Source organism: Pleurodeles waltl, chromosome 6 (assembly GCF_031143425.1).
Source record: "Pleurodeles waltl isolate 20211129_DDA chromosome 6, aPleWal1.hap1.20221129, whole genome shotgun sequence".
Classification (NCBI taxonomy): Eukaryota; Metazoa; Chordata; class Amphibia; order Caudata; family Salamandridae; genus Pleurodeles; species Pleurodeles waltl.
Window position 1 is genome coordinate 1622143266 of NC_090445.1, and position 18185 is coordinate 1622161450.

Genomic DNA, 18185 nt, shown 5'->3' on the forward strand with positions numbered 1-18185 from the left:
GAACGTTATCCTGAGCCTGCGCTTGGTACAAGTAACTTATAATACACAGATTCAGGTCTAGCTTTAGGCAATGGCCTTTGCTTTTACTAAATACAGCATATATAAACCTAGAGCACTGGTTCCCTGCCTGTAGTCCGGGGACCCCTGGGGGTACGTGAAGCCTTCTCAGTGGGTCCCCGACTGCTTAGAAATAGAATAATATTAACAGATTAGTAAAGTATATATAAGTAAAGTGAGTAAATGTAGAACTGAAAATTTTAAAACGGGCTGTAAATGTCAAGAATTTGAAATTGGAGGCTAAAAATGAAATTAGTATCTTCAGATTTATTCATGGGAGTAGTGCAGGTGCATCAAACAGAATATAGTATAGACAATGTGTAGCTTGAATCGAATTTAGGAGGGCTCCAACCAGCATATTCACATTATTTTTTGTTTATATTTGTTTGCAAATTAAATCAAAAGTGTTATCATCTGTGTATGTGTTTGATGAATGCTTGTTTCTGTATTTTTTTGTGTATTGTTTTGCGTTTCAAATCATTGACAATGTTTAGGCCGGGGTCCCCGGCTTCCAGTAATAACTCTGTCGGGCGGGGGGGTCTCTGGATTCCAATAATGATTCAGTGGGGGTCCCCAGATTCGAATAGTAATAAGGTGAGGTTTCACAAAAGTCAAAAGGTTGGGACCCACTGACCTAGAGCATTGGGTAATTCCCCTTCAGCCATTAGCTCTCTTTCATGTGAATCAAAACATTTAGACCTCAATCACAAAAGTAGCGCCCATTAGTGCCTGAGACTACTGAGCTAACTTGTTCTATTACAAAAAATATTATTTTATTCCCTTTTTTCAAAGTTTAATTGTTTTCCTTTTGCGAAGGGTTAGCAGCCTCCACAAAACTGCTACTGGACACTCACTGATGCTTATAGGGCAGTGTTAGCAGTGTCTGTCTTGAAACGGGATTTAAAGCCATTGCAAGATGGTCACCAGTGCATTTACAGGCATGTGTGCATGAGCGGCCATTGTTTAATATTTTTGCTTTTGCTTTATTAAACACTACTACAAAATGGCTGCCCATGATGCATGGAATCGCATGCATTCACATGCATTGGAGACCTTTGATCTTTGTTATACCTTATTACAAACCAATCCATGATGGCTGTTACTGGGTGCACATGCATGTGCTTGCATATTCACACATGAAGGCCACATGTTGGCGCACACGTGTGCATGCACGGATGGACACCTTGGAATGGATTTGAATAAAGTGAAAGAAAAAACATTCCAAATTGGCCACCATTGCATGCACAGCCGATCATCACAACCCTTTTTTGTTATACTTTAGCATTAGGTTTCTGTTCCAAGATTCAGATCTGTGCTTTATTGGAAAAGTAAACTAATAGTGAACGGTAAGAAAGAAAACAAGCATTAGAAGAACCAATAGCACTGCATTGAAAGAAAAGTTACATAACTTTACCAATGCACTTCTATCTGGGAGACAGATTTCTAGCCTACATCCCAGACACCAGGTATAGTCACAGTATTACAAGCCTAACGAATTGTATATCTGGGACATGTGTTTCTAATCTTTGTTAAAAATAAGTAAGATATATTGTCTTAAAGGGTAGTTATTTGTGAGTTAATATTGATAATTGTTTCACTCTGCCTCTGCAAGAAAGCAACATGTTCAAATACATAAACGAAATAGGACTAACAAGCCATGGACATCCATTCACCACAATGCTAGGGGTTGCGGGCGTGCCATCATATACCCTCCACATACCTCTACAGGAAGTGACTTCATATGACCTTTGACTCTGGTGAATTCACGGGAAGTGAGATTATATCATCCTTGACCCTGATGAAATTACTGGAGTTGCCTCCACTGAAATTAGAAACCTACAATATTTGATAATGAACTTGCTCGCGTCATCCATATGCACCTCATTGTTTTAACATGCAATCCTATCTCAGCTGTGTGCACTTAGTGTAGTGCTCTTTTATAAATGGGTGCGAACATACTTGCAACACTCCTCCTCTCACATGTATGCACTGATTATTCCCCCATTTACAAGCCCACCCCTCCACCTTTTATAGCTAGACTCCATTCACCTCGAACACTTTGCCTCTCATAACTCTATGCATGACCCATACATGTGTTCGGGCTAAGATAACAGCCGCTATTCTTTGCACACACAATCAGACACACATTCCTGCCACAACATATGTATTACACCAAAGCAGATTCCTAATTCAGGTACAGCCAGGCACACATTCCCAAAACACAGTCAGATGTATAGACCTTATGAGACAACTGGACACGCAGGTCTAGCCACACCCTTTGAAGACTCACAGCAGCGCACGCTTTCCAAACAAGCACACATTTGTTATACACTCAGAACAGCCAAACATATATTCCTAGTACAAGAAGAGGCACATAAAACAGACACATATTTAATATGCACACATTTTTAACACACAACATCATAAACATGTTCCTAACCCACATACATTACCTACACTGTGAATATGAGACATCCCTTTCATAAAGACTTACAAACCCATAGAAGACACACACACAAACAGATGCACGCTCAAGTACACACACAATTCCTCAATAAGCCTTCAAGTATCCCCATTCCACGTATTAACAGTTAATTAATTCCAAGTTTTTCTTTTCATTCTGTCAATTATAATCAAGATATCTAGCAGGAGAAACAGCACATGTACCATAATGTCAAGAATAAATCCTGGACTGTATCTGACACACACACACATCCTTGTACAACCATACATGTTAATTATAAAGGAATGTCAGTCACACACGTATATAGGCACATATACTACGCTAACACATTGTGTACAAATGCAACCAGACGTTATCTACACTTACTGCCACATGCATATCACACACAAACACACACACAGACATGCACACATAACCACACATTCAGACATTCAAACAGAAAGGTATTACTTTAATCGGGGCCATGGCCAGCAGCATAGGGTTTGGGCAACATGGTCCAAAGTAATGATTCTAGAATTAAAAAAGAGTTTCGAGGCCTATCTGCCTCCAGAAAATCCAGGAACCGTTGTGCAATATAATGGCATGTTTAAACTACACCATGCATATTTATGATGAGTGTATTCTTTCTTGATGAATAATTGGCATATGTGTGACAAATAGGGATATTAAAAGCACATTGGGGCAGTATCATTGACTAAGCTGAACATAATCTAATTACAACTTTAAAGAGAGGTATTGCAGAAAAAGTTGTGAAAATTAGTGAATCACTTTACAGATGTTAATGTGAAGCACACTGAAACCTTTTAGTTGGGCAAAACAGGATATCATTTCAAAATAACTGTACAGAAAGCTTGGCGAGGACGGAAGACAGCAAGGTCTCTCCAAAACGACATATTAGCAGGTTTCCTGGGTGCCCTGAGGAATGTTATTAGCTTCCTTGCAAGCTTGTATGTAAATCTACAGGCTATGGTGTGGTATGGCTCCAAAGGGTAATGTTCTCCCCTTTTGAAGAACAAGGGGGTATTAGACAGGGGTGCATACTGGCACCATTTTTGTTTTCACTCTTCATTAATGGGGTAGATGATACCCTACAGATGTTGCAGGCTGATGAACCCATTGTCTATGGCCATTCGGTCCCAATATTATTATACACTGATGAAGCCATCCTGTTATCTAGGATGCCAATTGGCCTACAAAGACTATTAGATACTGTTGGGTATTTTATGGCATCAAGGATAATGAAAATAAATAAGGAAAAAACATTCATCATGGTGTGTAGGAAAATGGTGCACAAAAGTAGGGCCTTCTCTATTGAGGGTACCCTGATCGTTAGTGTAAATTCCTTTTGTTAGCTAGGGATCTTATTTTCGAACACGGGATCATGGGTGCAACAAGTCTGAAATACTTAGCTGAAATTGAGTCGAATATGTGAGGGAGGTTTTTCCCATAAAATCAGTAGTTGGACAGTTAAGGAGATGATTGAAATATGCAAAGCGAGAGGGGTATCAACTGCTACTCATGAGGGAGGTCGATGGGGTTATACACACTGTAAATCCCTTTAGAGAGAAAAGATTTGTTTCCTCAAGCTGTTGTGTGTACCTAGATCTGCATCATCCTTTATAACTCACAAGGAAACTGCCCTGCACTTTTTTGAAGAGCATTTTAGCATTAAACCCTTTACTATTATGGCAGTCTATTTTGGGGGAAATTGAAACCAGTTTTACCTAGTCTATTATTCTAGACTGCCTTGCTGTAGATCATGCTCTAAAGATTCCCTGGTTGACTTATATAAATGATTCTTTTAGTGCATTGTTTAATTTACATGTTCTGAGTGCCCCCAAAAGCTGTCTCTCCATTGAGAATAGTGCAACTAGGGCCTCTTTTGTGAATTATGGATTGGATCAAAGAATAAGCAAAGAATCTAGAAAATAAACAGTTATGACATATGTACTGAGTCATCTGCCTGATAGTTGCTAATCATATCTTACCTGGGTAACCAGTAGCCAGCACCGTTTTGTCTTAACCAGACTGCGGTTGGGCATGGTTTATCACCTGGTTGCTGTTCTCGATATGAAGAAATGTCCTTTAAGCATTACTACCTGTCCCTTTGATGGTGTATCGTTGCAAAGCACACATCGTTTTATTTTAATTTGCGTTCTTTATGCAGGTAACAAGCAAGGAAGTACAAGCAGGCAGAAGAATTAAAATTACTGAATACACAGGACATCTGTAGCATTAGTGTTCCACGTCTTGGAGGATAATTGAGTCCATGATTAAGAACTGCTCACCCAAAGGTACAGTGAAGAAGGAATCCCCAAACCATAGTAGATGCACTGCACAATCATGGTACCTCACATCCTAAAATCATGGACCACTCCGAGGTCCTTAGCACACATTCTGCAAAATGCAGTGTGTACGTGAACTGAAGTATTTTAAGTGTGCCATTAGATAATGGGGCAAGATGCTACTGGTCTACTGTCTTTGGATTAAAGATACTGACTCCTGTCTCTGTTTCTTTCTATGTCATTCACATAGCCTTCTGAGAAATAAGATAATGCAACCTCCAAGAATTCTTGGAAACAGTGGAGGCACCACTATATAAGAGAAAGAATATTATGGATATGAATTATTCTTATTGTCAGCCATTCAGACACATGGGGGAGAGTATAAATGCAGAAAGATAAGCTTGAGTTATTTAATAAACTGCAATATGCAAGACGTTCTGTGCAGTTTCTTAAAATTAATGGCATGAATGAGTATACAGTATGCATCACATTTGCACATGAATGTGTGTTTGTGAACATGAAACTAGCATATACACTGAACAGGCAGACAAAAATGCATGACAAACATTCATAGACTGAAAATGTGGCCTGCTCACCCACAGAAGAACAGTTTGTTCCTTACTTGTAGAGACTGTCAGGTTCCAGGCACTTGAAAATGATGGAGTAGACACTGGTGTCAGGAGCATCTCCGTGGGTTCTTCCTGCCGCAACACATGAAGATGCCAAGCCAGAGAGTAGATCCTCTGCAAAGCTCAAGGACTCTCCTGTCCACAGAAAAGGGGAGGGTGGGGGAAGAAGCATGATGATGGGAATGAAATACACGAGAAGGTAAAGAGGGAAAAGAGTAGGATAGAATGTACAAAGAATGGAAAAGATGTTCGTCCATGTAATGATATCCAGGTGTTTTTGGGGAAATGTGGTAAGAGACAATGGTGGATATAATGAAGCAGGAGTAGGAAATAAACTCAGTTCAGAAGGATTGAGAAAATGTGAAATAGAAAATTGGGATGTAAAAGAGGTTGAGACAGATGGGGAGAAAGAGAATAATGAAGTAGAGGGGTGCAATTAAAGTAAAATGGAGGTCAATTTGATCAGGGTGCACGTGGAGAAGTAACATGTTCAGATAAAGCAGGGAGAGATAGGGGACATAGTCAAGATAGAGAAGTTGTCAACGTGAAAGATGCAAAAAGAGAGATGAGGTTGCATATTTAAAAATTAGGGAGGTGGGCAAAGCAGATTAACAAATTTCGAGTGATAAATCAATAAAATGTAGGGAGTACCATACATTGAAATAGAATTAGAGGCATAAAAGGGAGTGTAGTACGGAACAAGAATAAGTGTAAATGAGGATGATGGGGTGGAGCACACAAAAGTTACAAGAAGGAAAGTTGGGAGGAAATATAGACAAAAACTAAATTAGAGAAACAACTATATCGATCACAAATATATATGTTTCATTATAATTACATTAAGAAAACCTGCATAGTCTTAAATTACTGTTTTACCACATTCCAAATAAAATGTTAACAGGTTCAAGCAACACAGGGTGGCAGAGAACGCTTAAGCTGTAGGTGTATTTAATGTTGTCAAAGACCTTAAGTAGTGTTTTGAACCCCAGGACAATGCACTGAATGTCTCCCTGTCACTGTGCTGTCAAAGTCTTCTTGCCCTCAAGCCCTGACAAATCTTTGTCCGGGCCTCTCACTGTTGCTCCCTTTGTCTAGTTAAGCTACTACCCCTTATTACCTTCCTGAAATACACAAAACCTTAACCAGCTGTGCCCCTTCACAACTGAACTGTGATCATTCCGTCATTTTCTGTGTCCACTTCAATTGCCAGTAAGTGACTTGCAAATAGCACGTACAATTGCAAAATATAGTCGCCCCCAACCATGATTTTGAACCACCTCCCGATGGTTCAAAAGATATTTGAGCAACCCCAATTATTGGAACAGACAAAGGTCCCTTGCACAGCTTGAAAGAGCTTTCAACCTTGTCTTGAGTTTGTCATAGATAGCTGTTGGGTTTTAGCCCCACCTCAGCACACCAAATGATAATGCCTGTGTGCTGGATGCAAATGTGACACATGGTGAGGCACCATTCTCACTCTCCTTAACAAGCATTGCTACAATTCAATCACCAGTCTATAGACTACTGCCAGGTGGCAGCAATAACGTTTCTGATTACAAGGTAGGCCTTTTAACCGACCACTCTCAGGGAGAGTTGCTTCTGACCTTTCCCACCTTTTAATGTGGTCTAACTGCCCCCTGCAATGGGGACTCACACTTAGCCATGTGGGACACGTATGCTGCATATGTGTTTCTTTAGGTGTCTGTATAGGATGTATGGAGCATGTGTGACAGAGGTGGCCACTGCCACACTACAATCCATTTTGTATTTGCTACATTTAAGTGGTATCTAAAATGGATGTTGTAAAGAGTCCATAGCGCAGATGTGAATTTCAGGGCACCTCCAGAACATTCCAGCGATTCTTTGTAAAGGATCAGACATTTATTGTGGACCAGAGGAGACAGATGGACAGAAGGGAGTTTCATACTGCCCTTTGCTTGCCACTGTTATCTGGAAGGGATACACCCACAGATTAACAGGTTGATACGTTGAACAGCCTTACTTCCAGTTCTATCTTTGTTTGGTGTTTCTCTTAACTTGAGACTACCTTCCAACTCTGTCCACCCTCCTGCTAACACCTTGTGACAAAGACCTTAGCCCAGATTTACAAAGACCTTGAGTTGCCATTGTGCCATGCAAGGCGGTGCAAAGCAAGAGTTTCAGTGAGATTTACTAAGCTATGTAAAGCCACCTTGTGTGACTCTACAGTAAATCTAGAGTAACGCAAAGCAGTGCGAGTAGCTACCTTGCGTAAACCTGGGAATGCTACAAAATGCTACATTTTCCAAGGTGAGGCGTAACAAGGTGAAATATGTTTATTTCTTGAATTTCCTTTTTCTACATGTGTTGCATTCTTCAGCACATGTAGAAAAAGGAAAAAGCCTTGGAGGATTGTTTTTCCTGCAGAAAGGTATCCCTTACTCCTGTCTATAATGAAGGCACTCTTGCGCGATAGTATAAGGGGGCCTGCATTGGTGCTAGTATAAATTCAATGAGCCACCACAGGGAGAGAGTAGGAATGTGCCATATATTAGTGGTCTTGCTGCTCTGTGGTGTGTGACTTGATAGTAAATCTGCCCACCAGTCTATACCAGTCTAAGTGTAATAGACACAAACGGCAGATCTATCTAGAATTGGTCTCAGGACTGACTGTTAGAATACACAACTACTGTCTGAAAATTGAGCATAAAGATGGAGCACAAAGTACAAGCCAGTGGGCCATAGTTTCTCTGCCAGGATCAAGGGCCTCCCCACCAGTAGCTTTGAGAAAGTGTCTGTCAACCAGGAGTGGCGCATTCAGTGCCTATCCCCAGTGCCATGCTTGGGACTAGATACTTGGGATTCTCGAGCAAGACTGCCATCAGTCACTGACTGGATCTTGGTTCATAGGAGAGTGCTGACATACTGGTCAGGAGGTGCACTGGATGTCCCCATGCACAAGGAAGATGCTTCACTGAAGAGGGACCAAAGATGTGCTGTTCAATTAAGGGAGGATCTGAATGCCTCTGTGAGAGTAAGGCCTAGAAGCTCCACAAATGGCTTTCAGTGTGCCTAGACTATGTACCTCTATTAAGGCCGGGAACTAGGTAAAGCAATTCTATCTAAATTCCACTATGACACCTAAGTGCCATGAATCTGCGAGGTGCCAAATGAAAGCTGACCACATACCACGATTCCTGCAAACCATAAGCCAGAGCACCAGAGAAGAATTGTAATGAAGGAGCTCCTGCATCAGGAGCGACATGCTAACCAGGGGTTTTTAGCTTGTTTGTGTGGTCATTTTTTTGTCTAGGTCATGTGGAGATCCCCAAGCCCCAACATCCGCAGAGAAGCAATGCTGTGTCTCTATGACAACTTTGTAGATTGAGGTTGGTGCTGCCTCTGTTAACCTGATCACTGTGTTTGTGTTGTAGGGACTATATCAGATCAGTCAGCTGTGCCAGACAAGATCTCTTTTCACTGTGCTCCACTGCCATGCTGTGCACACCCCACAAGCAGTGTGGCTCATGTGATATACCTGAATAATGCAGATGCAGCCTGCCCTGTATGACGATTGAGCTGACAATGACATTTACTGTGCAACCCAAGGAAACCTACAAAGAGGAGAACAAGGCCCTTTTTAACAGGGAGAAGGGATTCACCAGAACTGATCCACAATCTAGACGGTCCCCCTCCAAGAGCTTCAGGAACCTTGACATTCTACCAAAATGGAACATCCAGAAACGAACTGGGAAATTGTGGTAGAAAGACTTTCTTCTAAGGTTGTCCCATTGAACAATCCTCAGACACCTCCCTCAGTAATCATTATAGTCTGTTAGTAATACAGAATTTAATTTGTTGCTTCTGAAACCATTTTATATAATATCAGATTGTGTGTTAAGTGAATGAATTTTTCTTTCTAAAAGTCTAAGCTCTGACTGAACACTGAGTTATTGACTTGTATCTGATGGTGTCAAAACCCTGTTCAGAGGGCCACAGGGTCTACTGGCCCCAACTGTGGTGGTTGAGGCCTTTTACTCCTGATGTCCCGGCGCCAGGCCTACTGAGGGTCGTGAGCAAGTGGACCAAGTTCCACTTCTCTACTTGACTCTCAGTTGTAGCTGGGGTTGTTCCCTCGGGGGGATGCAGATACAGGTAAGGGAACACGACTCATAACTCAAAACGCAAACAGAGAACACAATAAATCAACGTCCAGACCAATATTCGCTTTTCTTAAAAAATAGTATTTAATTTCTAACTCTACACTTGGAAAGGTATACGATATCTAGAAGCAATAACACAATTCCCCTTTGAGGTAGGGGTAGTAGTAGTTATCTGCCAAATCCATGTCTTATCCTCCTTTGTGCAACATGTTTGGGGTTATTCCACATTCACTGGTGGCTGCATCCAGGAAATGCAAACTATTAGGCCGTACTCAAGAGTTCTCAGTTTGACTCTTTAGGAATTAGTCTAAAGAGCCTATGGTGCAGGAGCACCATTCACAGCAAGTCTCCTGCGGCCCCAAAGACCCGGTTTCTGTCTCACTCACTCCAGTGGAGTTGCGCTGCCGGTCAGTTTCTAGTGATGGGAGCCACTCCTGCTCGGCAGACACAGAAGGTATGTTGCTCTTCCCCCAAGCAGAGGCGTGGGTGCTGGTGTGATCCTCTGGCTCCCCTCCTTGAGAACCAATGAGGGTGTGACATCCTTAGCCTCATCTCGGCAAGCCTTGGGGACTTTGTCAGGTGTTGGTCACAGCATGCAGGCTCAACCCAGCAGTTCTGTCTGGCCGGCGACCCAAAACCTAAGCGAAAGTGGTACCGGCAGCCCCTCTTGGCGTACAGCCTTGCCATGGTAATCACAATCCACGCACAGACTCTTCTTATGCGATCGTCCTCATCAAAGTGGCATCTCTTGGCATATGGGGTCGCTGATGTTGGCACTCAGATATCATGCACACATGGCCAAAACTCAGTTCATCAGACCCCCCTCTAGCATATGGGGACAACTGGAAGTCTGGCTGAGATTCTCTTTCTCACACAGCCCATATGCTGCTTGGCAGATGAAAGTCTTTGGGAACTAAACCTCCCCATTCTATAGTCCTTTTCCAGACACCAAATGTGATTTAGGGTCTGAGCCTTTGAAGTTTATGTTGGGGTTCTGCTTCTTTTAAATTGGAGACTTCTCTCTTTCTCCTTCACTTATGAAGGATGTCTGTCACAGCAGGCATGACTTGGAAGTAGGTTGACCCACAACACAATTCATAGGAGTGACCAAAATTCACACCTGGATGTCAGGCCCAGTGATTTGTGAATCAAAAGGTTAACTCCATGCTCCTATCCCTACTCTTTATGATTCCCTTGTACCTTGGCCCCTTCCTTGTGATCAATCACTGAATCAAAGAGCAACTTCTTGAAGTGCTAAGGAAGTCTCTCAGTTCCTTCCAGTGTGTGTCCCTCTCAGTTCACAGGAATGTTGCAATCCACAAATCTGCTTAGGAGGAATTGTCTCCTCCTCGTGTCTTCTCAAGGCAGGCCTGGGCTCCCCAAATTGGAACCTAGGATCCTCCATATAATGCAGCCTTGCAGGAACATTTACTCCATGTACACACAGCATATACAGCGCCTGATTCCCAAAGTTAAACTGATGCTTGTGTGTAACTTTGTGATATTTTGCAATTCATGAAGCAATTTTACGAGGAGTGTCTTTATAAATCGTAAACTTACACAAAAGTGTAAGGGTACCTTGGTGAATCAGGGCCATGCTGCCCAGCACTAATATCTCTGTGCATTGTACCTTTGCATGTAAACATGCATTCAGCACACACACTCGGTCGGTCTGTGGGCACTGCTCAGTACTGAAACTTTAATGTATTTAACCAGGGTGTGCTTATTTTAAAACACACACACTTCCAGCACATACTCTCACTATGTGCATGTGGCATAACACTTCACCCTTCAGGTATTGTACTTCACACAAGCAAACATACACCCAGCAAATGATTCTGAAAACCTCTCACATTAAGTCAAGAGAGCCTGCATAGTCTAGACAAGATAGATCAGTATACATCCTCATTCAGGAAGGTAATAATTTTTCAGAATTAATGTAGGTGGAATGAGCAGCACATGACTACAGAAAAAATATTAATAGATATAGAAAGACTGGAGTCCAACCAAAACCCCAGGTTGCAAACAGGGGACCAAAAATCAGGATATTAACCCATCTCTTTTAGGAAATATAGGTTAACATAGGGATCTGTTGCCATGATCACCACAAGTATCCCTATTGTACGATCACTTGTGCAATTGGCTGCTCATCTAATTTGCGACCTGCCTCAGGCAAACTTAGAAGAAAGCAGTCAATGACACTATACTATCCAATTCAAGAATATATTGTGTTGCTGGTATACACACAGAAGCAGAACTGTGGGAGTGGACAAACTTAACTAGAGTTTCAGTATAAATGATGAGCAAGTGGGAGACAAGGCCAATCACAGAGGGGCACCCACAGTTTAAAAGCCAAGAAGAGAAAGATGATAGGTGCTCCCAAGCACAAAGAAAATGTACTTCACTTAAAGACCTTCGGAGGCTGTTCCATCCTCAAGAAGAAGGTGTGACCTTGGTTGATTCAAGGACCATTGGAAAGGTGAACTCCTACAGAGGAAGTCCATGAAGCCCAAGGTTGATGGCAATTGCTGTTGGTGTTTCCCTATTCCAAAAGTACACACCTCTTGAAATTGGCTCGAGAGGTTTTACTTGTTTGGAGTGAAGCAGACAACAGCAATACTATCTGATGGAACTCATCAAGAAGGTAAAGAAAACATTCTGGAAATCTAGGGATAGATTAAGGTGAGGCAGGATCAGAAGGCTACTCTTGTGTAGTATTAGCCTGCCCAGGTGGTATAGGTAGTGGAGACAGAGATCCAGGGTCCAAGAGGACAAATACTGTGGACCGTGTTGCAAAAGATCTGTGATGTCAATTATGCGCTGGGTACCCAGGATCTCAAGAATACTTATACTCTTTTCTATGTAAATACAAAATCCCTATCACTGATATCAAGATGTGATGTCGAACCCTGGAGCATCAGGAAGATGAGAACAGGAAAGTGAATCACTGTCCTTCACTAGACAAGGAACTTAGACCAATGGTTCTCTGGAGGTAGCTCACGTCTCTCATGACCAGGTGCCTTGCAAAAGGAAGTCAGCTGTAATTTGCTTAGGATGTTCTCCAATTTCAGAAATGTATTTTCTCCGTACCTAGGCAATAGAAACATTTTTTGAATGGAGAACAAAATGAGCAGCATAGCCAACAAAACAAAGAATAAAGATACATTGAAGTGGTGAAGATGATATCGTAGTTAAACATTTTGCAGTACTTTCTCCAGCACTGCAATTCCACCACAGTGTTTACGAAGATAAATTAGAGGTAATGGCTTCAGTTGACTTCAGGGCACGGGTTGCTTTAATAGTGGCTGATGCTCACTCTAGCCATGAAGTCAATTACTCTGTGGACAAACGGATGATTACCTTGGTTCTGGAGTATTATGAATCTGAAATGAAGTTACATATTAACCCCTTGGTCGTCACGGATGTAACGCTTACGTCCTTGGCTGCGGCGGTGAGGCGCCAAGAACATAACCGTTACGTCCTGCGACAGGTTCATAGGGAGTGCTAGCGTCCCAGGGCAGGGATGGAAGGGGAATCGCTTCCCCTTCCACCCACACCCCCACCCCCTCAATGATGTCTGATGACATGCGTGCTGACCTCATCAGAGGTTGCCTCCCATCGTGCTGGAAGCTCGGCTTCCAGCACAACCGAGGAGAAATAGATTAGTTTCTCCTCAGTACAGGGGCCGGGGAGGCCAGGGAGGCATGAAAAGGAAAGGAAATGCTTTTCTTTCCCTTTTCATGTCTCTGAGCATTCCTGTAGTACGATCAGGAATGCCACTAGACACCAGGTTTTTTTTCTTCTTTTTTCTAACATTTGCATGATTGGAGCAACCCCTTTGGCAAGGGTTGTTAGCTAGGGACCTTATTTTCGAACACGGGATCATGGGTGCAACAAGTCTGAAATACTTAGCTGAAATTGAGTCGAATATGCCCTGGGGGGCAAATTTATTTAAGGCCATTTTCGCCCCGCATTTGGGGCAGATTGGCCTATTTTAATTAGGTCGATCTGCCCCCAAGGCAGAAATCACTAGACACCAGGTTTTTTTTTCTACAGATGGGGAGCAACCCCTTAGGCAAGGGTCGTTCCTGGGGAAGGGTGGTTCAAATGTATTTAAGGCCATTTCTGCACACCCTGGGGGCAGACCGGCCTATTTTTCTTAGGCCAATCTGCCCCCAAGGGGGGCAGAAACCACTAGACACCAGAGATTTATTTTTTTGTGCCAATTTCACACAAGGGGAGCGTCCCCTTAGGCAAGGGTCACTCCCCTGGGGGGCACATTTATTCAAGGCCATTTCTGCACCCCCCAGGGGTAGATCGGCCTATTTTTGTAAGGCTCATCTGCCTCCAATAAATGGGGACAAAGTTATTCTGCCCACTTGTGGGAAGATGGGGCAATTACCCCTGATCCACTCCGGGGGGGGGGACAGAAAGCCTACTAGATGACAGGAAATTTAAAAAAAATATTGGGGTGGTGGCTACTGCCCAGTATGGGTATGGTTATGCCACCACCCCAACTAAAGGGGGTAACAGTCTTTCAGCTCCCCCTGCACACTAAAAGATCTTATCACAACAGCAAGCAAGAGGACATTTGATTTTGTTGGATTTTGGATTTACATTTGGGCCCATGAGACCTTGTCTAACTCTCAAAATAATCCCACTTGGAATGGTGAGGGCTGCACTTTTTGGACTTTCAGACGCTGCCATGTAGAAATATTTATGAGACCTAGACACATCTGAAAACTAAACATCTGGGTGAGTCCAGGGTGGTGTGCTTCACATGCACCCCACACCATTTTCTTACCCACAATGCCCTGCAAACCTCCAATTTTGCTTGAAATCGCATATTTTTGCCACAATTTTGTGATGGAACCTTCTGGAATCTGCAGGAATACACAGAATTCCTGCCACCCAGCATTGTTGCATCTATACCAATAAAGCTTCTGACCCACTTGTTGGCCTAAAAATTTTTTTTCTCCAAACTGCCCTTTTGGACCCGCTTTGGTTCCCCCTCATTTTTTACATGTTTTTGGCTCTTCCCTCTCACAGGCACTTGGCCCACCTACACAAGTGATGAATCATTTTTATCGGGAGACTGAGGGGAACGTTGGGTGGTAGGAAATTTGTGCTGGTGCAGTGATCCCACACAGAAATCTAGGGTAAAAGTGATTTATTAGCTAAATCTGAGGTTTGCTGAGGATTCTGGGTAAGAAAACACTGGGAGATCCACGCAAGTCAAACCTCCCTGGACTCCCTAGGGTATCTCGTTTTCAGAAATGTCTGGGTTTGGTAGGTTTCCCTAGATGGCTTCTGAGCCCAGGACCAAAAAACACAGGTGCCCTCCTCACCCCCACAAAAACAGGTAGTTTTGTATTTGATAATTTTGATGTGTCTGCGTAGTGTTTTGGGAGCATTTCTGGTTGCGGGCACTAGGCCTACCCACACAAGTGAGGTACCATTTTTATCAGGAGACTTGAAGGAATGCTTGGTGGAAGGAAATTTGTGGCTTCTCTCAGATTCCAGAATTTCTATCACCGAAATTTGAGGAAAAAGTGTTTTTTGCCAACTTTTGAGGTTTGCAAAGGATTCTGGGTAACAGAATCCGGCGAGAGCGCCACAAGTCACTCCATACTGGATTCCCCTAGGTGTCTAGTTTTAAAAAATGCACAGGTTTGGTAGGTTTCCCTAGGTGCCAGCTGAGCTAGAGGACAAAATCTACAGCTAGGCACTTTGCAAAAAACAGGTCAGTTTTCTTTGGGAAAATGTGATGTTTCCATGTTGTATTTTGGGGCATTTCCTGTCACGGGTACTAGACCTACCCACACAAGTGAGATTGCATTTTTATTTGGAGAGTTGGGGGAATGCCGGGTGAAAGAAAATTTGTTGTTCCTTTGAGATTCCAGAACTTTCTATCACCGAAATTTAAGAAAAAAGTGTTCTTTTGCTAAACTTTGAGGTTTACAAAGGATTCTGGGTAACAGGACCTGGTGGGAGCCCCAGAAGTCAGCCCATCCCATATTCCCCTAGATGTCTAGTTTTGAAAAATGCAGAGGCACTTTCCAAAAAACATGTCAGATTTCAATGTAAAAATTTGATTTGTCTATGTTGCGTTTCCAGTCGAGGGTATTAGGCCTACCCATACAAGTGAGGTACCATTTGTATCGAGAGACTTGGGGGAACACAGAATAGAAGAAAAGTGTTATTGCCCCTTGTCTTTCTCTACATTTTTCCCTTTTCCTTTCAAATGTAAGACAGTGTGTAACAAGACGTCTTTTTGTAAAATGCCCTCTAATTCACATGCTAGTATGGGGAACCCAGAATTCAGAGAAGTGCAAATAACCACTGCTTCTCAACACCTTATCTTGCGCCCATTTCGGAATTACAAAGGTTTCCTTGATACCTATTTTTCACTCTTTATATTTCAGCAAATGAATTGCTGTATATCCGGTATACAATGAAAACCCATTGCAAGGCGGAGCTCCTTTGTTGGCTCTAGGGCTCTTGATGAATCTACAAGTCCTATATATCCCCACAACCAGAAGAGTCCAGAAGATGTAACGGTATATTGCTTTTGAAAATCTGACATTGCAGGAAAAAGTTAGAGAGTAAAACGTGGAGAGAAATGGCTGTTGTTTTACTTCAATTTCAATATTTATTTTTTTCAGCTGTTAATTTCTGTAGGAAAACCTTGTAGGATCTAAACGGATTACCCCTTGCTGAATTCAGAATTTTATTTACTTTTAAGAAATGTTTAGCTGTCCGGGATCCAGCATTGGTTTCACACCCATTTCTGTCACTAACTGGAAGAAGGCAAAAAGCACACAAAATAGTAAAAATGGGGTATGTCCCAGTAAAATGCCAAAATTGTGTTAAAAAATTTGGTTTTCTGATTCAAGTCTGCCTGTTCATGAAAGCTGGGAAGATGGTGATTTTAGCACTGCAAACCCTTTGTTGATGCCATTTTCAGGGAAACAACCACAAGCCTACTTCTGCAGCATCTCCCTAAGATGTTTGAAAAAAGGACACAAATTTGGCGTGGGTAGCTTATGTGGACAAAACGTTATGAGGGCCTAAGTGCGAACTGCCTCTAATAGCCAAAAAAAGGCCTGGCACCTGAGGGGGAAAAGGCCTGGCAGCGATGGGGTTAACAGTGACAAGAAACAGTCATGCTGTTCTCCACATCAAATTGCTAATTTCAATCTAAGATGAGGTAAAATGGAATGAAAAAGCTCCTACTACTTTTTCCAGATGCTAATGACCTGAGTCCTGGGTACAAAAGATGAATTCTGGATGGTTATTCTCAATACTCCTTTAATCGTCATTTTGTGGTAGGGTAAACACTTGGCACATCTCAAGAACATGCTGGGCACCCTGCAGAGGCACAATCTGAAGGCTAAAGTGACCAAGTGTCAAGCTGGGCAGAGTTTATGTGCGTTGGGCACCAGGTAGGTGCAGAGTAGATTTATTCACCCACTTTGGAACACAGACTACACAAGATAGAGAGATGCAAATAAAGTCAAAGTCTTCTGATATATTACTGCAAACAATCAGAAAAACTAGACATGGGACTTTTGGCAGGACTGACTTCCAAAAACATAGGGCCTGATTCTAACTTTGGAGGACGGTGTTAAACCGTCCCAAAAGTGGCGGATATACCACCTACCGTATTACGAGTTCCATAGGATATAATGGACTCGTAATACGGTAGGTGGTATATCCGCCACTTTTGGGACGGTTTAACACCGTCCTCCAAAGTTAGAATCAGGCCCATAGACTCCTATCATAGACACCAGAGGCTGTAGTGACAAAAATAGTGATTAGATGTATTTATTTTTCAGAAGAAGAAGCAGGTCCTGGTTAAGAAAGTGTTTGGTCTTTGGTATTGCACTATAACTTTTTTTGCACTGTATTGTACTGTGTTGTGTTGTATTACATCTATATGACTTTCCTACATCTTCATGAGGCAGCAAGGCACTTTTTGGATGGACAGGTAAGAAGCTACTCTGTTTACTATATTTGGAATAAACTGGAGCAGTGTAATTTTTATTCCACCATTACACAACATATATACGCAATGTATATGTGCACTTAGCGCTACATACTTTGTGTGTTCTAACATTAATAATGTAAAATGTTGCTCTTGAACTCAATACTGGAGTACATTCACTGTAGGACGAGAAATCATATACTCTGTATGCCTTAACCTTATTAAATGAAATGTAGTCTTTTGAAATGAGATAGAAACCATCCTCAGATTATTGAATTGTATTTACTTCAGAAACTAGAAGAGTTCACGTAAACTAGTGCACTGATGTTTTCGCTTTTGCATTTAAATGTAGTTCTCAGTTGCATTTATACTTGTGTATTCAAAATTGCATTTCTTTTACCTAAAACTGTAATATGGGTTTATTTGAATTCATGTACTGACATTCTCATATATTTGTAGTTATATGTGCACAATTGAAATGTATTAAATATGCACCATTGAATTATATGTTAGAACTTGACATGACTCGTCCTGCATTTCTCTCAAAATGAAATGTTATTTTCCATTTCTGCATGCTATTTTTTTCTTTGCAGGAACATTCACATGATTTATTAGCTTGGT

The 18185-nt window shown here is 42.1% G+C and overlaps 1 protein-coding gene across 1 annotated transcript in view; it reads right to left on the reverse strand.

The window, feature by feature from the left end:
- The window catches only part of ASTN2 (astrotactin 2), a 2164803-nt gene that overhangs the window by 122979 nt on the left and 2023639 nt on the right, over nucleotides 1-18185 (reverse strand). Inside the window, exon 20 of the mRNA XM_069241522.1 lies at nucleotides 5429-5570. Within this exon, the coding sequence (XP_069097623.1) occupies nucleotides 5429-5570 (142 nt within the window). The remainder of the gene's footprint in view (nucleotides 1-5428; nucleotides 5571-18185) is intronic.